At 38.3% G+C, this 22547-nt stretch overlaps 1 protein-coding gene across 9 annotated transcripts in view; it reads right to left on the bottom strand.

The window, feature by feature from the left end:
- EPS8 (EGFR pathway substrate 8, signaling adaptor) overlaps window positions 1-22547 on the bottom strand; it is a 197247-nt gene that overhangs the window by 17422 nt on the left and 157278 nt on the right. For all 9 annotated transcript variants that reach the window (XM_086404093.1, XM_086404092.1, XM_086404091.1 and 6 more), the window contains 5 exons: window positions 19547-19695; window positions 16098-16281; window positions 10726-10859; window positions 7391-7490; window positions 5756-5899 (listed from right to left, as the gene is read on the bottom strand). In XM_086404093.1, the coding sequence (XP_086260219.1) occupies window positions 5756-5899; window positions 7391-7490; window positions 10726-10859; window positions 16098-16281; window positions 19547-19695 (711 nt within the window). The remainder of the gene's footprint in view (window positions 1-5755; window positions 5900-7390; window positions 7491-10725; window positions 10860-16097; window positions 16282-19546; window positions 19696-22547) is intronic.

Genomic DNA, 22547 nt, shown 5'->3' with positions numbered 1-22547 from the left:
TCACTTTTCACTTTCATGCATTGGAGAAGGAAATGGCAACCCACTCCAGTATTCTTGCCTGGAGCATCCCAGGGACAGAGGAGCCTGGTGGGCTGCAGTCTATGGGGTCGCACAGAGTCGGACACGACTGAAGTGACTTAGCAGCAGAAAACATGTATATAGAATACAAAAGAATTTTATATCTAGACTGGATTCTCGAGATCATGAAACTTGGCCCCTTCCATTTCACAACTCAGCAAACTGGAGCACAGAAAAATAATATACGAGTAGCTCATGGAGTTCAGTATCAGAAAAACAAACAACCCAATTAAAAAAAACAGGCAGAAGACATAAACAGACATGTTTCCAAAGAAGACACACAGACAAATAAATGCATGAAAAGACGCTCAACATGGCTTATTATTAGAGAAATGCCAATCAAAACTACCATGAGATATCACCTCACACTGATTAGAATGGCCATCAACAAAAAAATCTATAAACAGTAAATGCTGGAGAGGACGTGGAGAAAGGGGAACCCTCTTGCTTCTTTGGTGGGAATGTACATTGATACAGCCACTGGAGAATATGGTGGAGAATAATATGGTGATTCCTTTAAAAACTAGAAATAAAACTATTGTATGACCCAACAATCCCACTACTCGGCATAGACCCTGAGGAGATGCTTTCTTTAAGGTCATACAGCTACTCAGTGGCAGAGCCAGGACTAGAATCCTCTCTACCAGGACCTAGACTGGAGCTGTTTCCATAATACAACATCTCTTGCTCTGCAACAGAACAGACAGGAAAACTTTCTGTTGAACTTACTGGACCATAATGACCAGACATTCAAAATTACATGCATCTTGGTAGGGTAGCATATCTATAATAATAAGCAGAGACTTAACAATTAATAATAAATAAAAGAGTTCTTCAGTTAAGCCTCTGAGGATACTGGAAATAATAGAAGGGCAGGGGTTGGTTTCAGACTTGGCATTCAACATGAAAATCTATGTCATGGAGATCAGACTTATGGACACGGGGAGAGGGGAGGAGAGGGTGACATGTATGGAGAGAGTAACATGGAAATTTACATTAGCATATGTAAAATAGATAGCCAATGGGAATTTGCTGTATGTCTCATGGAATTCAAACAGGGGCTCTGTATCAACCCAGAGGGGTGGGATGGGGAGGGAGATCGGAGGGAGGTTCAAGAAGGAGGAGACATATGTATACCTATGGCTGATTCATGTTGAGGTTTGACAGAAAACAACAAAATTCTGTAAAGCAATTATCCTTCAATTAAAAAAAATTTTTTTTAAATAGAGATATACAGCATGATTAAAAAAACCCTATGTCGGCAAAAGGGCGATTCTGGTAGACAGACAGTCCAAGTGCAAGACGTCAGGAAGTCAAGTCAGAGGACCTACGGGAAACTTGATGTGGCAAGTAGATGCCAGGAGGGCAGGAAGCATCCTGGAGGTCCATGTGTTGCCTAGCGAAAGTAAGCCAAAGGCCTGGAATGCTTAATGACAGTATTTTCATCAAAAGATAGGTCATTTATGTTCATTTCGCCATCATCTCTCAGGAACATTTACTTCTTTTTCCCAGTGGTTTCATCCAACCTTTTTTTAAATGTCCTGCATCTTTCATAAATTCTTTAATACCTCCCTTCTCTTTCATTTTAAAACTTTGCTGAAGCCATGGGGGAAACACTTTCGGTGGGAACAGCTGTCTTTATAGAGAGCTGTTAAAATTCACTCCAAATGTGAGGATCTTAAGCAGCCTGGACTCGTGGGGACATCAGGTGGCAACTCAACAACTATTTCAGACTGGTGCCAGGTACGAGCATCCCTGCCAACAGCAGACAATCTCTACCCAAAAGTGCATGAGCCACAGGCAACGGCTGCTCCTGTGCCCTCTTCTGGCAACCACCACTAGTTATTGATTGCCCCCAAAATTTGTTTGGGCTTTTCAGGAGCATGACATAGAAAACCTGGACAAACGTTTGGGCCAGCCCACTATGTATCCTTACTTACAAGGAATGTAAGCATATGAGAATAACAGTCCTAACACTATGCCTTTTAAAAATTCAGTGCCTTGTAGATGCTGCATGGGCTTCCCAGGTGCCTCAGGGGTAAGGACTCCGCCTGCCAACGCAGGAGACTCAGATTTGATCCCTGAGTTGGGAAGACACGCTGGAGATTGGAAAGGTTACCCACTCCAGTATTCTGGCCTGGAGAATCCCATGGACGGGGGAGCCTGGTGGGCTACTGTCCATGAGGTTGCAAAGAGTCAGACGTGACTGAGTGATGAACACTTTCACCTTTCACAGTGAACGCTCTATGTCTATGCAAAACAGGGTATCAATCTTTTGTAAGCACTATTTCCCATGTCAGTCAAGTATATCAGAGCGTGGGTTATGATTCTAGAGTCCCAGGGCCCCATCCTAGCTTCACGCAGCTGTGTAATTGTGGGCAAGCTCCTTCTCCATACTTAAATTTCCTGATACATAAAATGTGCCTACTTCACAAGTTTGATGTAGGAATTAAATATCCTAGTATTTGTGAGGTCCTTAACGGGCATGGCAGATAGCCTGAGCATCTTTCTGTGGTACAGTACAGAGATTTAGAATGTTTTCGTTAAGTTTCTTTAAATTTCTGTAAAATTTTGGTATCATTGGATGGATGAGACAGAGAGAAAAGTGTTAGCCACTTCTGAGCAGAGAGAGAGTCACTGCTTCTGATACATGAACACAAAGGGCAAAGCCAGGGGAGGTGGCCCGGAGATTTGATTCTGGGCGGCAGGCTTTTATAGAGGATCTGCTCAGTGCTAGGATTTCTGTCTTTCTCTTCATCAAGTGTGAGATACTGGCACTCAATAAATATTTGCAGGGTGAATGAATGAAAGATGAATAAGACACAGAATCCATTTTTGATATGTGTGTAATCCAGTGGAGTTCTATCAGATTAAGGTGTTAGGATTACTGAAACCAGTAATACGGTGGCATCTTTATGTACTGTCATTCTGAAAACAGCTGCTTAATTTTTATTTAGATACTTGAAAATATCTGGTAACATTTGTAGAGATAAAATAACTGGCAAATATTTCTGAGGCTGTTTTTCTTTTTTTTTACTCTATCTAGTCACTTTTCTCTGAGTGTGTTACAAATACTTTGAGAATAGGAATTCTTTCAGAGTCATATTTATGCCAGACAGCAGATTTTCAAGCTTGCTTATTAAAATTTTACAAGATTTTGGTGGTTTTGCTGGGATCAGACCAAAGTTTTCAGGAGGTGTTAAAAAAAATAGATTGCTTTTAATACCTTTTAAAAGTGGTGCTTCCAAGCTAAGCGCGCACGCACACACACACAGCTTCTATCCACGTTTCTATGTACTTCGCCACATTCAGAGCTATATCCAGAAAATTTCAACAGACAGTCAGATAGTGTTGAAAAGTTTAAAAGGAAAACAGCCCAAATAAGCAATCCCTACAAGTTTCTATTTACATAAAGTAGCCAAGCAAACTCCTGAAACCCATGAGCACTTAAAAAATTTCTTGGTTTTGCCAAAGTTGACAAAAAATATCAGCTGAGCCTCTGTTCAAGGAAGGAGAAATAGATTTTACGTTCTCAGAAAGTACTCTACCTATGATATGTATTCATAGTTTTGGTTCAGGTTTAGACAGAAGCAACCTTTAAACAGAAAGTCAACTTATGGCCCAAGCCAGGAATCTGAACTGAAGAAAAAGACAAGACTGAACAGTAAACAGGAAAGGGTAAGAGAGGTTAAACTCCCCAAGAAATCTCAAGTGGGCAAAAATACTTAGAATTCACGTTTGTATTTGCAAGTTTTAGGTATCTTATTTTATGGGAGTTCGCCATTCCTAGCAACCAAGCACACAAATAAAAACACATTTGGCTAAGTGTTTCTAACACTTTATATATAAAATCTGGGCTTCTGTTCACATATAGCAACCCAGGATATCCTTTGTGAATAGTGCTTCTTATTGTTTACCATGAGTTAAATATTAAAAACAGTGCTTATAACATGTACACACTGCTATATTCAAAATGGATAACCAACAAGGGCCTCCTGTATAGCACAGGGAACTCTGTTCAATGTTATGTGGCAGGTTGGATGGGAGAGGAGCTTGGGAGAGAATGGACACATATATACATATGGCTGGGTCCCTTCTCTGTCCACCTGAAACTATCACAACATTGTTAATCAGCTCTATCCCAAGACAAACAAAAAAGTTTAAAAATAAAAAAAACAGTTGCTATAGCTCAAAGGGTATACACTCCATCACTGGTTTAGGCATACACTCTAACACTGCTTAAGGCATTCAGTCAAAACCTCTATAGCAAAGAACACAAAGAATTGATATTTGCAAACCAGACAGAAGCCTATATGTGGTCAGGTAATCACATCACAAAATCAGAAAAGCAAGAACTTAGGAAAGAAAAAAGTATTAAGACTCGATTAGAAAATTCACTTCAAAAATCCGTGAGAAACAGAGTAGACCATACCTTGAATAACTCAAACTCCTTCTTTGGCATCAAGAGCTAATGACAAATGATGAACATAAAATAAGTACATGATACATAAGCATAGCAGTCCAGCCCAAACACAAGCACAGCAAACAGGATTCCCACTGCCATCACTTTAAGCTATCAAGATATATAAATTGTACATCAATTCTTTATTTTAAATGTTTGCTTGATTCTGGAATTCCAGTAAGGTCAAATGTCTCTCCGGATAACTGTGGGACGTGCACTGAGCTTGAATGCTGTGTGAAGCCAGAAGTCCTTACAGAATGATGGTCAAGCACATGACCACAGTTCTAGGCTTGGACAACCTGTGTATTACTAAGCCTAGGCATGGAATTTCACTATTTCACTGCATATTCTACATAGTTTCAGCTTCCACTCAAATCTGTGACATTATTATGCAGTCAGATGTGACCTTTTGCTCAAAATTCTGAAAATGAAAAGAATTTTCCCGGGGTCATGGGAAGGTAGTCACCACGGGTTCAAAGACTAAGTGTGGGACAGTCCCTCCATTCCATCTCTGCTGACAGGTCTGACTCTAGACAGCAGGTCACAGATTCAAAAGCACGTGGTGCTGGCCCAAGTCTCACGTGATCAGCAAATGTGAAGAAAGATAATGGTGCTAAAAATTGGGTGGAGGATCTGCCATGTGAAGGCAGTTTTTTAAAAGGGATTAGGATGCGATAGTTGGAAAGCTGAAAGCAACAGACTCTAATCAGTCTATGCAGAGGATGAGAGCAAAGTCTGGGGAAGATGAACTGGCAGACACTCCAACCACTGTGTCAGTGCCATCATCCATCAGGACCCTCGGGCAGGAGGGCTCTGGGTAAGAGTGAAGAGGCAGAAACACTACTGGGTTGGCCAAAAAGTTTGCTCGAGTTTTTCTGTAACATCTTAAGGAAAAACCCGAATGAACCTTTTGGGCAACCCAATATTTCTCCAAATGTCAAAAATATTATATGGTAGAAAAACAGTATTCAGAGAAACAGTCACTGAGATAAAGATCTTAAGCAATTGCCTGAAGAGGTAAATCAGAAAATATATGTACAATTCTTCCTTATGTCCATAGACACTGTCCCAGCTACCTAGGGAAACAAAGGTATAAATTATACAATCAATGAAGCCTCAAAACGACTAGTACATAAAAAGTGTTTAAGTTCTGTTGAGGGGCAATGAATCTAAAAATTTGAAAAAGTTAAATTTTTGCTCAAAAATCGTAATTACCTGTATGGTATGCGTGTAAGGTGGATCAGCACGTCCTAATCCAGATTCTGGGGGTCTCACAATATCCAAAATGTTATTTGGCACAAATCCAGAGTCTCCACTTGCATTTCGAACTTTCCACCATTGCTTCCTATCATCAAGGATCTGTCATCATGCAAGAAAATAAAGATGTCATTTCTGTACCAAACTAATCTATGAAGGAAGTTCAATCTTTATTCTTAGACCAAGCAAATGGTTTCACTTCTAATACACTGACTCAACCCTAACATACGTGGGTTAAATGATTCTCAGGAATTACACTAAGAATTATAATGACTAATATAGAACAGGCATGGTACCATTCCACCCCAGGTCCATATTGCTTCCCAAGAATGTTTAACTATTTGTGGTATCAGAAGTGTTTAAGACGAGTCACTTGGGAAAGGTCTATTGTTTCCACTGTTAGAACAGACAGGAAATATATTAAAAAACTTCTTTTTACAATAACTATTATGACCTGGCCACATTATATATTAAAAAAGATGATGTCTCAGTTATAACTAAAGAAAGGGATTTTGGTCATGGTGGATTATTCCCTAAACCATTAACACACTCACTGCTGGGTATATTTGTGCAAGCATACTAAAACAGGAAGGAGGAAATGTTTTCTCTTATTAAAATAAGATGGTGTCCCACTACTGGGAATATACCCTGAGAAAACCATAATTCAAAAAGATACATGCACCCCAGTGTTCATTGCAGCACCATTAACAATAGCCAGGATACAGAAGTAACCTAAATGTCCACTGAGAGATGAATGGATAAATAATATGTGGTACGTATATACAACGGAATATTACTTGGCCGTAAGAAGGAATGAAACTGGGTCATTTCTAATGATGCAGATGAACTTAAGAGTCTGTCAAACAATGAAATAAGTCAGAAAGAGAAAAAATATCATATAGTAATGCATAAATATGGAATCTAGAAGGATGATACTAATGAACTTATTTGCAGGGCAGGAATGGAGATGCAGATGTAGAGAATGGGCATGTGGACACAGCGTGGAAGGGGAGGGTAGGACAAATTGAGAGAGCAGCATTGACACATACACACTACCATGTGTGAAACAGACAACCAGTGGATTACAGATACAGTGTACAGATTACAGTACACTGGGAGCTCAGCTTGGTGCTCTACGATGACCTAGAGGGGTGGGATGGGGTGGTAGGAGGTAGGCTCAAGAGGGAGGAGATATACACACACACACACACATATAGCTGATTCACTTTGTTGTACAGCAGAAACTAACACAACATTGTAAAGCAATTATATTCCAATTGAAACAAAAACAAAAATTATGGTGCAGCTACATCTGAAGTGATAATCAGCCTTAATTCCAGAAAAAATAAAGTCCAGAAGAAGGAAGAGGGCAAAGTAAGTCAAGAAATCCAACCACGTTCCCCCCAAAACAAACACATCAGATACCCCTTCCTAAACAGACACAGGTATCTATAATATGCTGTATCCTTGGAAAGGTAAAATATACCGAAGAATAATTTCTTGACCTCAGCATTTGAGGAAGGTTTAGATATACACTGGAAAAGGAAAACAAGTTGACTTTATTAAGAGTATAAAAAGGTAAAATTCTATTACCTCTAAGATATCATCCTTTTGAACTGAGAGCTCACTGTTGTTTCTTGCCACAAAGTCATACTTGGACTTGGCATATTTCTTGGGTTGTAGATCATAATTTCTACAAAAAGAAAGAAAAAACATGATCACCCCACTAGCTTTTCCTAAGAAAAACAGAAGTAAAATGCTAAGGCAAGCCAATTTCTACCAGAAACCATTTGGACAAGTTATTTAGATAGTACGTATTTTATTATACCTTATAGAATATGAGAACTAAAAGAAACTTTGGCGATTTTACCATTAAAATGAACAAACTATGGCCAGGGTAAAAATAAATAATGCAAAATCACAAAGCTAGTTAGTGCAAAGCCAAATCTAGAATGCAAATCTTTGAATTCTTTGTCCATTAAATCCAATATCCAAAATATTGGATATTGTTTTGTAAACCAACATTTCTACCATGAAAGGGCCAGGATAATGATCAATGTTACCATGTGTCATAAAATTAAAAGAGACTGATGATAATTTCCAATTGTGGTAATTTAAATTATATGTTGATTTCACTGATTCAAGCAATGACTTCAATTCATTAACCAAATATCTATGAAAACGTTATGACTAAGTGTTAATTTTTAGGAAACCTTTGTCTCGTTATCTACATTGCAAAGGAAGGTATGGATTAAGTTCAAGACAAATAAAACTTCTTAATTTGTTAATTAATTTACTATAAACTTATTATAAGAGTAAGAATAGGTATATTTTTAAAAAACTTTATTTTGTATTGGGGTACAGCCAATTAACAATGCTATGTAAAAACAAAAACAACGTTATATATAGTTTTAGGTGAACAGCAAAGGGACTCAAGACATAAATGTACATGTATCCATTCTCCCTCAAACTCCCCTCCTATCCAGGCTGCCACATAGCATCCAGCCGAGTTCAATGAGCTATACAGTAGGTTATTGTTGGTTATCTGTTTCAAATATAGCAGTGCGTACATGTCCATCCCAAACTCCCCAACTATCAAGAACATGTATATTTTTTTAAAAGGAAACTTTCTTTAAAAACCAAACACTTCCTTTAATCATTAAATGATATTTAGCAGATTTAACAAGGTAATTTTAAAATGCTTTTATATAATATAATAAAATGAGACATGTCAACAATATACTAGTATTTTCATTGCAATAATGAAATAAAAACTTTATTTTAAAATTAATTTTACTCCCTAATCTTCTCCTCTATTTACATTCCCACGTTTCCTCATATATTTCTGTAAGAGAAAAAGCAGGAAGGAACTAAAGATGCTTGGTCTTTCTTTCCCTGTGAAGTGGCCATTCAGCTTGTTGCCCACCTAGATGGTCTGTAATACTGAGTCACAGTGGGGCCTGCAGGACAGTCTTTGCTATTTTGTACATCTTAGAAGTAACTGGCAGCGTGCACTTACAAAGTGCTTTAGAATTTACAAATCTTCATGGTTTATAGTTTCTTGCTCTCTATAGATTAAACACGGGTAAGACACTGACCATAGTCATCAATCTGAAAATCACACTTTGCAATTTTTTAGATGTACCAATGCTTCTTAAGAGATCCAGCATGTATCCAAATGTATGGTCTCTGTTTCTGACTTGAAGTAATAGATACACACCTGATACAGAGTCTGCATATAGAAATACACACCTGATATAGAGCAGACACAGAGAAGGTAATGAGATGAGACTTCTAAAAAAAGCCACGAATTGCTTTTGAATAGCAGCAAACTATAATCCCTCAAAGGTGAGAGCTCTGAATTCAAAAAGTGCTTTCCCTAAAAGGCACTATAATTTCACTGAAGAGTGAATATACTTCATATGCTATTTACTGCATTTCTGGCATGTAGTAAGAGTTTAATAATAATTATAAAAAACAAACTCCAAATCTCTGCATTACATTTCAGACCAGAAAACTTTCAGGTTTTGCAAGAATGATGACAAATTTTCTTAGCAACATCAAAGATCCAGGTGTCTATTAACTATTCAGCTTCTGTTAATAATAAGCCCAGTTGAGAGACTGGACCCCCGAAGATAACTGAGATATTCAGTTTACTCCTTTAAAAAATTCTTTCTCTGGCTAAATATTGACAGTTTTAAGGTCTCTACACTTGAATATCCCTTCACTAATGGAATTTCCTTCACTAATCTGAAATAATTTCTAGAATAATCACAGCTAAGACAGGGAAAAAAAAAAAGGAAAAGGATAATATTAGGACGAGGAACAAGTTACTCAAGAAGAATTTCAATGAAATAATTTTTAAACTTCAAAACTGATTTTCACCTGTATCTACTAAAAATTGAATCTATAATTAAAACTTCTTTCATATGTTGACATTTTCAAAATGTATTACTCATTTCTGACTTTTCTTTGTACTCAATTTAATATGTTACTAGTGCCCTTAGAATAATAACTGTATAATTTCCACATCATTTTACTCAAGTATTACCTCTGTTATCACTCCTGGCAAAAAAAAAAAAAAATTAAACCTCACCTTGTCTAGATTCTATTAAGGAAAAACATATACTGAAATATTAAGGGTGTCTAACACTCATAGTAAGAGATGCTTGAGATAGGAAAGTACTGCGGCCAGCTCTCTACCCCACTTCATCTGAATGATCATTCTCCTACACCTTTGTTATCAATAGTTCACCTTTTCCCTTCTCTTATGTACATGGGTTGTCTCCATATAAACCTCACATACAGTTTACCTTGGAAATAAGATTTAAAAAGTGAACCTATTTCAATGCAATTTGTTTCTTTCCCATCTTAATTCTCCATTTTTTCCTACACTGAATTTTTTGAGAGAGTAAATATGGGAAAATAAATGAAGTATGAAACTGAAAAGTAAAAATGAAATACAGAATGAAATGGTAAAGTGGTAAATAAGGCATTGATTCTATTTAAATATTCAGTTTATATTTAGTTTAAATACTTCTATCTAAAGGAAGGTTTGTTTGTTTTTGCTGGGAGAGACAAAGATAGAAATTATTTCTTTTAAAAGTTACAGAGCTGGAAAGATCCTTAGAGACCATCTGGTACACACTAGAGAGTTTCAAAACAATTCTTCTTAATTCACAGATTCTGTCAGAAGCATCTTTTAAAACATGGAAAGTCATCCAATGGCATTTGCGCTGTTAGAATTATAGACTGGAGACCTTGCTCACCAAAGTCAGCTCTACAAAGGAACATCTGAAACTTTAACAGATAATTACTAGATGGAAAGTTTAAAGAAGTAGTGAACAATGCAGACACTGGCACCTCTATCTGTGTCAAACCAGAGATAATCATCTACAGCTCTCCAAATGAGGCTAATGAAAAGTTACCTATCTACATGGCGAAGAGGAGTTGGCTTAAAAGCAACAGCAGCCTCCCCTTGGTCCGAATGGGGCCCTCTTCCATAAATGTTATTGAATGCCGTGTACCCATCAGCTGAAGGATACTCTGATACACTGGAGTGCTGAAAGACAAAGCAGGGAAAGTTAAAAAAATCACCAAAACTATTTGAATGAGCACTGGCATCAGTTAGCAAGAACCATCTACTACACTGTGACCAGTTTCATTTTCAAGTGATTGACTATTACATGTTAATGTATTATGAAATGGGAGGGTGATACATTTTTGGCAAAGGCCTACTTATAATAAAAAAGGTAATCAGTGCAAAGACTAAATCTTAATTCCAGAAATAACCACGTATAAAAACAAATTCTTTCCTCTGTGTGAGTGGCTCAGTTGTGTCTGACTCTTTGTGACCCCATGGACTGTAGCCTCCCAGGCTCCTCTGCCCATGGAATTTTCCAGGAAATAATACTAGAGTGGGTTGCCATTTCCTATTCCAGGGGATCTTCCCCACCCAGAGATCAAACCCACATCTCTTGTATCTCTTGCATTGGCAGGTGGATTCTTTACCACTGAGCCACCTGGGAAGCCTTCTTTTCTCTGAAATTTCAATAACTTGAAATTTGATTTCAGTATTAGGCAGAGTTTAACAGCTTGTATAAAATAAAACTGATTGAAAAACAACAAAAATAAAACTCTGAATCTTTGCTTTGTATGTTTAAGAAACAAACCTTTAACACCCTACCAAAGGAAATACTACTGCAAGAAAATTATCTGAACTCTACACATTAAAATTATCCTACTCTCTCTTTATTCTTATTTTTAAATGTACATGGACAGTATGTTGTTCTTAAAAAATGGAAACACTATTATTAGATTTACTGTTAACAGAAACACAGAAAAACATTGATCTTGACAGCCAAGAGTACAGGATGAGAAAATGCTGAAGTCATTTCTTTTGTTAACACAATGCAGATGTGAGCCTACTGGGCTACTAAAAGGGAGAACCATTATCTATGGGTCCCATTAAGCAGCATAGCTTTAAAGATATGTGGCCAAAAAAAAAAAAAAAAAAGGCAAACAAAAAAGCTCATCTAAGGATTCTTGTATTGTTTCCTTATATACAATGAATTGTGATAGCTAGTCCCAGGTGGCACCAGTGGTAAAGAACCTGCCTGCTCACCTTGCGGGCAACAACAGTCCACAGGGTCACAAAGAGACAGACATGACTGAAGTGACTCAGCACACATGCATGCACATGGTAACTGTACAACAGATCCTAAAGCATTAGAATTCCTTGGCTATTTCACTGGGACAAAATATTTGAACCTGGGAATGTTTCAGAAAAGTTTTGAATGCATGTTTTCTATAGTTAATTCCAGTGACTAAGTTGGCAGGCATAGGGCTAAGTTCATCCACAGACAGAGGAGGTGAAGATGTCTCCAGTGGACTGCTGCCGATGTCAAAATGCCCATTTAATGTACTCCTGTGGAATATTTATCAGGATGCTGCACTTAACATACAAATACAGATAACAATTTTTACCATTTGAATACCTTAGCTTAAACCATCAACAAAATGAAAAGGCAATCTATGAGATGGGACAAATCATGTATCTGATCATGTATCTGAGAAAGGGTTAATATCCAAAATATATAAAGAACTTAATAGCAAAAAGTAAGCAATCCAATTAGGAAACGGGCAGAGGAATTGGACAGACATTTCTCCAAAGACATACAAATGGTCAACAGGTGTATTATGTAAAGGTGTTCAACATCACTAATTATCCTGGAAAAGGAAATCAAAACCACACTGAGATATCATGTCACACCTGATAACAGCTATTGTCAAAAAGACAAGGGATAACAAGCATTGGTAAGGATGTGGAGAAAAGAGAACCCTTTTGTACTGTTAGTGGGAATGAAAATTGGTACAGCCAGTATGGAAAACAGTTATGAAAGTTTCTCAAAAAACTAAAATAGAACTTTCATAAGATTCAGCAGTCCCACTACTGAGTATAATCTTGAAGAAGATGAAATTAGGAATTCAAAGAGAATTCTGAACCTCAAAATTCACTGCAGCATTATTCATAATAACCAAGATATGGAAAGAACCTATGAACCTATTACAGATGAGTAGATAAGGAAGACGCAGTATACGTGAATATATAATGGACTATTATTTGGTCACGTAAAGGAAGAAAATCCTGCCATTTGTGACAACATGGATAAACCTTGAAGACATTATGCTAAATGAAATAAGCCAGGCAGAGAAAGACAAACACCACTTGATATATGTGGTGTGTAAAAAAGAAAAAAAAATCAAGTTCATAGGAACAGAGAGTAAAAAAGTGGTTGCCAGGGTTGAGGGGGCAGGTGGGAGAAATAGGGAGAGGTTGGTAAAAGGGTACAGACTTTCATCCATAAATAAATAAGTTCTGAGGATCTAATGTAAAATGTGGGGACTACAGTGGATAACATTGTATTATATAATTAAAACTTGCTAAGAGAGTAGAACATAAATGTTCTCAACAACAGATAAATATGTGAGGTGATGGGTGTGTTAACTAACTAGATAGAGGGCAGGGAATCCTTTCACAATGTATACCTACATCAAATCACAATGAAATAGACTTTAAAAAGCTTATATTTTTATTTGTCAATTACACTTCTGTGAAACTCTAAGTAAAAAATAAAGAACAAATGGCTTACTTTAATTCAGTTTATCATATCCGTAGGAGCGAGCACAGGCACTAGATGATCAGGCCATCTTTATTAAACACTATTATAAAGGGACGAGTTGAAGAAACAAGAACCACCCACACCTTCTGGCTGGCTCTGAACATGACTGTGGTCAGATGGTATGAAATCACTGGCTTTGAGAATAACTGGGAATATTAGCAGGGAGGAGAGAAATGATGAAGATTGACTAACTGTGATGACTACACAACGTAGTTCAGGCGGCTGCTGGTTCTGAGGAAGGACAGAAGCTGAGTATCGCCACCCATATTTGCCACTCATCACCTATGCCTTTCAATTCAAAACAAAATCACCAGATCCTGAATCACCCAAGTCTTGTCCTAAATGCATCTACTATAGTTGCACTGAAGTATAATAAAATCTCTCTTCTGGGGATGATTGCATTTTCTGCATTGTTAAATCACCATTACTTTAGCCTCTTTTCCAACAAAATCTTAAGGCATAAAATCCCCAAGAACTGCTAGCAGGTGCTTTTCAGTTCCTTTTTTTTTTTCAAACGTCTGAATAAGTGCTCAAGCCATACAATGGAAAATAGTTTACAATGGGAAAATGATAACTCATTACAAGGAAGAATTCTCAATAATTCTTGTAAAGATACTTATTCACTACGAGTAGACAAACTTTTACACTGGAAGCCAGGACATATTACTCTCTCTTTAAATGCACAAATTGAAAGAGAACTCACAAAAGTGAATCTCTGAGGCATATATTATTAAATGGATAAATTTCCTTCTTTAAGATCTGAGGACTGTAAGCAAAAAATTTCTATGATTTGAAAATACTCAGCTGTAACTATAGCAACAGCAAGTGTATCATAATTTCATGACTGATTACATTTTTTTTTCCTCCAGAAAAGTTACCCTTTACGAGGAGGGAAAATTCATTGTGATGAGGTCTGAACTATAAAATACAGCTAGGGACATATGTCTGCTAACCAGGGCCAAGAACTGTGAGGTCATCTTTTTAATCACGCAATTAGAGGGAAAGGCAGTTACAGAATTCACTCCGACCATTATCTGCAGCCAGAGAAAAAAACAGAGTAGAAAAAGATTATTTTCAGAGTAGTATATTTGCTTTATTTGTAAAATTTCAGAATTTAACCATTCTAACACTATGTCTATTGTCCAAAGAATTGATTTTAAGAAATTTAACTTATATAAATGTTTCTCCCTAAAAATGAGGATTTACTTTGATTTGCTATTTCATTCCTTGATATCAAAGTTGCCACACTGTAAATACCCACAGGGATCTGAGAAAATTAAGGAATTCAATAAAGGAGATGAACAGGACTTCGAGGAGGATCTAGCCATGAATTTTGTGTTTCTCCTTCCAACTAGACCTCATCTGTCTAACTCCTTGGGTTCCAATCACGCTATTTGATTTGGTTCCACTTTAAATGGTGTTTAATTTTCTGTCAAAGAAAAACTCATTTTTAAGGAATGTGAAAAGATAACATACCCAATTTGAATCCCTCAATCCACTCTCCCAATAAATTACAGTCTAAAGCCTACCAAAGATCATAAAAGATACAATAAATTTTACGATCTCCTCAGGGTGTAATAGTGGTGTAAGTCATCATTTGGACCTAGGACTTGAGTCCAGGAGAAGCTCTGGCCTTCTAGTCAGGCTGATAGGACTTGGGAAGGCTTAGTATGAGGCAAAAAAATAAAAGAAAGAAAGAAATGAGGCATTCAGGAAAGAGCAGCTTGGAACAGGCTTAGAGGTCCTGGGTCTGAGGGACTGTCTTGAGGGTCTGATGATGGGAGAGAAACATAGGAAAAATGAGCAGCAGCTGCTTATCAGGCAATTCCCTGATAAGGAGAGAAAGTACAGAGTCCAAAAGATGGGATCATCAAGGCTCAAGAGCCCTGGCATGAAGGGCAGGGAGGAGAGCCAGCAGGCTGTGAGATGTGATACCGGCTGGGTTCAGGCTTCACAGGGAAACAGAGCAACTGTCACCATGACAATGAGGTGAGAGGTAACTTAGAGCCGCAGGACATCTAGTCACAAGTCGAGAACAATCTTCAGGTCAATAAAGTGAGAACTCACAATCAGAATTAAGAGTTGTATACGACTGAGCATCTTCACTTTCACTTTTCACTTTCATGCATTGGAGAAGGAAATGGCAACCCACTCAGGTGTTCTTGCCTGGAGAATCCCAGGGACGGGGGAGCCTGGTGGGCTGCCGTCTATGGGGTCGCAGAGAATCGGACACAACTGAAGCGACTTAGCAGCAGCAGCAGCAGCACAGATCACTGCACCTCCCTCAAAAGATGATACCAAGGACGTCCCTGGTGGCTCAGTGGATGAGAATCCGCCTGCTTGCCAGTGCAGGGGACACCACTTCAATCCTTGGTCTGGGAAGATCCCACGTGCAGCAGGGCAAGTAAGCACCTGTGCAACAACTATTGAACCCTCCTGCCTCAACTACTGAAGCCAGTGCTCCACAACAGGAGGAGCCACCGCGATGAGAAGCCCCTGTAACGCAACGACGGGCAGCCCCCGCTCACCACCACTAGAGAAAATCTGCACAAAGCATTAAAGACCCAGTGCAGCCAAAAATAAACCATTTTTTTTAATAGATGATGCCGAAAGACTACCTCTGTGGATAATCTCTTTGTTTCTTGCTTGCGATGATGTTCTGCTGCATTTGCCACAGACTCATTCAGTTGATAGAGATCTGGCTCCACTGATGATCCCATGAAGTTCAGCATCGGGGGCTCCCAACCACTGCGGAACCGAGGGACGTACGGTGGAATAAACTGTTCTTTTGGCCACTCTGCTCTGTGGGAGGACGTTAAGACAAGTGAACAGTCTTAAGAAATTAAGAAATGCTTCTATGCTCAAAATGACCTTCAGTAAGGCTGGCCACACACACACAAAAATGAAAACAACAGCAAAAACAGTTCACACCTAGTCTGCCCTCTTTCCATCCAAACAGAGAACCTTACATGTTTATGCTTATATTTAATGGTGATACATGAAAGGAAGGCCAATTTCTACTTCATGATCTGCTTCCACTACATTGCCTTAATGCTCCATCAACTCAACTTTTAACATGGATATAGGTCTTTGACAATTTGAAGAAAGAATGCAAAGCTAGAAGTGTGATGAGTACTTAGCGCATAAGGTTCTCCAAGCACCTAAAGCAGTTTCTGATCTTCATCTTCTTCATTCCCCTCCCATCACCATGATACTTTCTGATATATATTTTTCAAAAGAGAAACAGCAGACAACATTCTTAAGGCTCATGACTTTTTAAGTTATGAATTCTCCTAAAATGAAGCAGATTACCGATTTTATATATTAAATGGATCAGCTAGATTTTCATCAGTAAAATCAAGTGAGGCTTATCTGTAATAAAATCATGATCCATTCATTACTTAATAACTCTGAGACTTATTCCTGCAAGCTCCTAATCACTTAAGAACCACAAAAACAACTAAATGAGAGAGACATTATTAAATTCTGCTAAAATATGTTGTTTATGTTTCACACATGATTTAATTCTTCAGGTTATATTTCTACTATGATGAAGTGAGCTATCATTCAGATTGTTATGTACCTTTATGATTCTTTTTTATCTTTATGGGTTTTTAAGTCCGCATATTCATTTCCTAATACTCTAAATAATCAGGATAGGAAATGACCATTTTCTCATGTCAAAAGCTAACAATATGAGTTCCTTCTGATGTAGTTTTCCTGCTGCTGCTGCTGCTGCTGCTAAGTTGCTTCAGTCATGTCCGGCTCTGTGCGACCCCATAGATGGCAGCCCACCAGGCCCCGCCGTCCCTGGGATTCTCCAGGCAAGAACACTGGAGTGGGTTGCCATTTCCTTCTCCAATGCATGAAAGTGAAAAGTGAAAGTGAAGTCGCTCAGTCGTGTCCGACTCTTGGCGATCCCATGGACTGCAGCCCACCAGGCTCCTCCGTCCCTGGGATTTTCCAGGCAGGAGTACTGGAGTGGGGTGCCATCGCTAGTAGTCACTAATTTTCTCATTTTGAGGTAGGACCCAAGACAGAGAAACTAAAAAGCCTAGACTATTTTAGTACTATGAGATCTGATAAATTGAATAAAGTTTATGGAAAAAAATGAAAAGATCTCTACCTATGCTTACCATAAAATCATAATCTACATAAATCTAATAGATTTAAGAAATCTATTTAACTAGTTTGTACATAGTATGAGACATATAATACATTCTGTATTAATACATAAATAATATGCATAAATAAATTTAGATAATATTTTGAATGTAAAAGCAGCAACAGCAGTGTTAAGAATCTTCTGCTTGGTAAACCACTCCACATGTAAAGCATATTCCAACACAAGCAGTTGCCAAAGTCCAAAATATAAGTGGGAATGGTTTATATATATTTCAATAGAAAAAAGGAGAAAAAGATATGAATTGGTCCATTACTTTTAGGCTAGCCTAAAAGCCTTAGGAAGACAAACTTCCCAGTGATCATATGAATGATTTACTCCATGCAGTGAGATTAATACAAAAATTGGAATAAATGAGGAGAGAAGACATTATTTAATCATATATAATGAAATGAGAAATATTTTTGAAACTTGCTTGGCCCAGCAAACTCGAATACTGAAATTGTTAATGATTACTTTACCAGAGTCACCTTACTGACAAAACATAATTGTAAAATCATTCCCTCCTCTTTTCCACGTCCACCACCACAGTTTTTATCTCAGGGAATGCTGATTAATAAGGAACCTCTACAACTGCATTACTGTCCCAAGGGTCCTCATGCCTTGGGTGAATCTGTCCACGTCATTACTAGAGTTAATGACCGGACTGACGTTTTAAAGGTGTGGCTGTGTATGTGTCTCACTCCTATTCACAAAGCTACTGGTTCTCCTCAGCATTGCACTGGCAGCCTTCAGACGCCAGCCTTGCTTATCTCTGTACACCTCATTCACCACCATTCTTCCACTCCCTGTTCTCCACAATCCTCTACAACCCCAAGTCCATACTCCAGCTAATTCCACATTCATACTCCATTCTCTTGACTGCTTGCTTCATGCCTTCACTCATGCCACTCTCTCGACTGGACAGGCCCTTTCCCTGCTACATGTTTGTGGAAATCCCACTAAGCCTGTTGAAAGGCACCTAAGCAAAATAACTATGAACATCTACTCCAGGGCCAGACTGCCATTTATGAGTTGTACGGCTTTGGGAAAATTACTTAATCTCTCTTTGCCTCAGTTTCCTCACCTATAAAATAGGCATAATACAGGGACCTATGTAGAGTGCATGGTAGAGTGCCTAGCAAACACTAAATGTACACATATGATTATACACATGTACCCACTGGTGTTATCATCAGATGATTTTAAATGCCAGCCCTTCTTTGGAAGTTCCCCTGGAGAAAGGAATGACAATCCACTCTAGTATTGTCTCCTGGAGAACTGCATGGACAGAGAAGCCTGGTGGGCTACACAGTCCATGGGGTCATGAAGAGTCGGATGTGACTGAACATGACTAACACATGGCTTCTTTTAAAGCTAACTGCTTTCCTCTCCAAACCGTCTTCCTGACAGCTCCATCTTGCCAAGTGACAGTTTTAATGAGTTTCTCCTGGGACTCATCATGCCTTACACTTCTATCTTCTCCACTAGACCTCCAGCTTTTTAAGAATTTAAGCCTTCTCATCTACAACATCTACTCCTTCAAACATAGAAGGTTTTAATGAAATATCTCACTAGATTTGTGTACTAAACAAACAACACTTAAAAGTTATTATAGGTGTGCTGTCCTTAGTCACTCAGTACTGTCTGACTCTTTGTGACCCCATGGACTGTAGCCCAACAAGCTCCTCTGTCCATGGAATTCTCCAGGCCAGAACACTGGAGTGGGTAGCCGTTCACTTCTCCAGGGCATCATTCCAACCTAGGGATTGAACCCAGGTCTCCCACATGGCAGGCGGATTCTTTACCATCTGAGCCAACAGGGAAGCCCTAGTAAATGTGCTGTGCTATGCTTTAAAAAAAGTTATTATAGGTATTCAATGCTAAACACGTATGTGTGTTTACCTGGTTTTCATCCAAGAGTCTCCCAGTGACATCCACAGCTGCCTCTCATCGGCACTGACCGTGTAATTTAAGAAATCGATGGTGTCCTTCGTCAGTAGGGGGCTAAGCACTGAACCGGCCAGCTCAGGACCTCCTGTTGCCTGCACCACCTAAAGTGGCAACAAGTCACTTTTTAGCAAGAAGATGATGATTATATGCACATTTTAAAAATGTGTAGATTTAAAAAAAAAAAAAAACATGAAAAAAACAAGTGGTCTTTATACACTCCAATTAAATCTTGATCCAGATCAATCTGCCCAGCCCAATCGTGACTAATAATTTAAAATGAAAAGTTAATAGTTTAACAGTTTTCACAGAATCTGTCTACTGGCTTCACATGACTGTACATTCCCTGGAAAATATTCATGGTTACCCAGAGAATTCTTAGTCAGATGGTTTAACTATTGCTGCCTTTTAATATATATACATATATCTTTACTGGAAAATCTATTATGCCAAACTTGAGAAATACAGTTCTCGAAATGAATACGCTAGGGAGAAACAAGGCTTGAGTTAACAGTCTATGACTGTGCCTATAAAGACATACAAAAATAAAGGGATCCAGAGGGAAAGGTGAGAGAAGAAGGAAGGAGAAATGGTCCTGTGAATCTACGGTATTGCTTCCCAGAATTTAATTCAAGGAAATGCCCTGATATAAAATAGATAACTTCATGATTAGCAAATGCGAATAAACAGGTGCAACTCTCTGATAAGCAAAATGATGATAGGTAGATGTCTGAAATCTGCTCCAATGTTACTTCCAAGGGGCTGTTTCCTGGCTAACAAATGGTAATCTCCTAGAGCAGAAACCAGAGCCCTTTTATAAAAATCTCACCTTCCCGGAGACATGGCACAAGAATAAAGGGATCTTTTTTTGAATGGCACCAGACCAAGAGTCAATTTCTCTCCAGTCATCCTGGTGTGCTGAGCCTGCCATGCTGTTTTATGTCTGTCTCTGCACATGCTGGTTCCCAGCACCTCCAGAAGGCCCTTCCTCATCATTTTAGAACTCTGCTTGTGTCCCACCTCTTCTGAGAAGCCGTTCCTAACCCCACAGTGGAACTCTGACACACCCTGGGGTCCGCAAGCATGCATATCAGTCACACATTTCACTGTAACATGGACCTTATTTTTCAGTTCTCCTCCCTTGAGAACATGAACCAAAGTTTATCTGACTTTGAACTACAGAAGACACAAGGTTAGGCAATGAATGAGAATACATGAAAGAAAAGATGAAGGATAAGGGAGGTAGGCAGACTCTTATTTGAGAACAAAACCTACCGTGACAGCCTGGTACAGGGATTTTTAAACTTCCAAGCCCTAGAACCTCTAATAAATAGATAGCAATGACTAAGAGGAAAAGTAAGTAAGTAAAGAAACACTAAAATCTTTGGTTTAGCAGTGGGAACAGGGAAGGGACCAAAAGAAAGTAAATAAAAGGCATGGGCCAAAGTCCCCTCTTAAGAATGTAAGTAGGCACGTGTGCACACGTATGTGCTGTGGGTATGCTTGTATGAAAACGCTGAGGACAGGGGAGGCGCCCATGAAGTCTTATGGTTTAACCACATGTCTTTGTTTAAATCGGAGTATAATTGCTTTACAATGTTATGATAGTTTCTGCTATACAACAAAGTGAACATGTATACATATATCCCCTCCCTTCTAGCCTCCCTCCCACCCAACCCCCAGCCCACCCCTCTAGGTCACCACACAGCACTGGGCTGAGCTCCCTGTGCCATACAGCAAGTTCCCTGCTAGCTATCTATTGCACACATGGTAACTCAAAAAGTTTAAAACCACAAAATTTTGTCTGGCTGGCAGCAGGCACTGAATAAATGTACCTATCCATTTCTCTTGTCTAAATAAAACGTCTGTGACTCAGTAGGCAGCACACTGAAGGAAGCAACTGAAGTGTTATGTTTGGGAGACCATTAATAAGGAGTCATTTTTGAGAAACGAAAATATAAAATAAATCAGTGTTTTCAGATGCATAGCCTGATTACAAAGAACTAATTTTTGTATGTTAGGGAAACCAGTCCCATCATTTTATAGTTTCATTCTGTGTAATGTCTAATACCTACTTATGATCTGTGAAAGACTGTGAATGGAATGAAAGGAGGTGGCAAAACTGCTTTCTAAACAATACTTCCTAACACTCAAACTAAGATAGTTTTAAATGTGTTGAAGAATAAAGAATAAAAATTTTGTTAATGAGCTAGAATCAGTTTCTTTGCATATGGAGAGCTTTGATCCAATTTTTAAAAGTGCTTAAAAAGCAAGAATTATTCAACAATAACTAGGCAAGTAGAAATCAGATGCTCTATTTATAGCAACAACGTAGGGACACATTCATAAATTATTGATGTAGCCTTGAACTTTCATCTTCCATCTTGCTTATCACAAGATAGTTCTGAAATTCATGTTGATAAGGTTACTTACTTTCCAATGTTTGTAAAACAGTATTCATTTCATATTCTACTTCAGGTCTTGTCTAGTTACCCTTGGGGAAAGAAGAATGTCGTATATTCCTTTTTGTTACCTGGATTCTTTTTCTCATTTTTTCTGATATTGAAGCAAAACCTATGAGAAATGCTTGAATTTGCTCCATTTTTTATAAAGATTGAAGAACTCAGTGGCTATGGTCTTCATATGCTCTAAATCAAATTAGTGAAATTTATCTGCTTCATAGTTACCATTCTTACCCTTTAAAAAAAGATCACAGAAATAACACACAGAGCAGTCACATACCACTAACGATGATCATTATTGCTACTGTTATTCTATAAAGCAATCATTTGCTCTTTTTACAGGATGAACCATTCAAAACCACTCCATCAAACAGAAAACTGTCCTTATAGAGGTATTTAAAAGAAAGATTCTGTCTTCTCACCGTGGCTCCCTCACTTGCCCTCCTCACAAAAAAAGGAATGACATCAAATGTGTGGTCTTATGCTGTATCTTA

Source organism: Bos grunniens, chromosome 5 (assembly GCF_055505025.1).
Source record: "Bos grunniens cultivar Pamir isolate PY7600 chromosome 5, Bosgru_T2T1.0, whole genome shotgun sequence".
Taxonomy (NCBI): Eukaryota; Metazoa; Chordata; class Mammalia; order Artiodactyla; family Bovidae; genus Bos; species Bos grunniens.
Note: the sequence above shows the minus strand (reverse complement) of the source record. Positions and strands in the feature narration are given on the sequence as shown.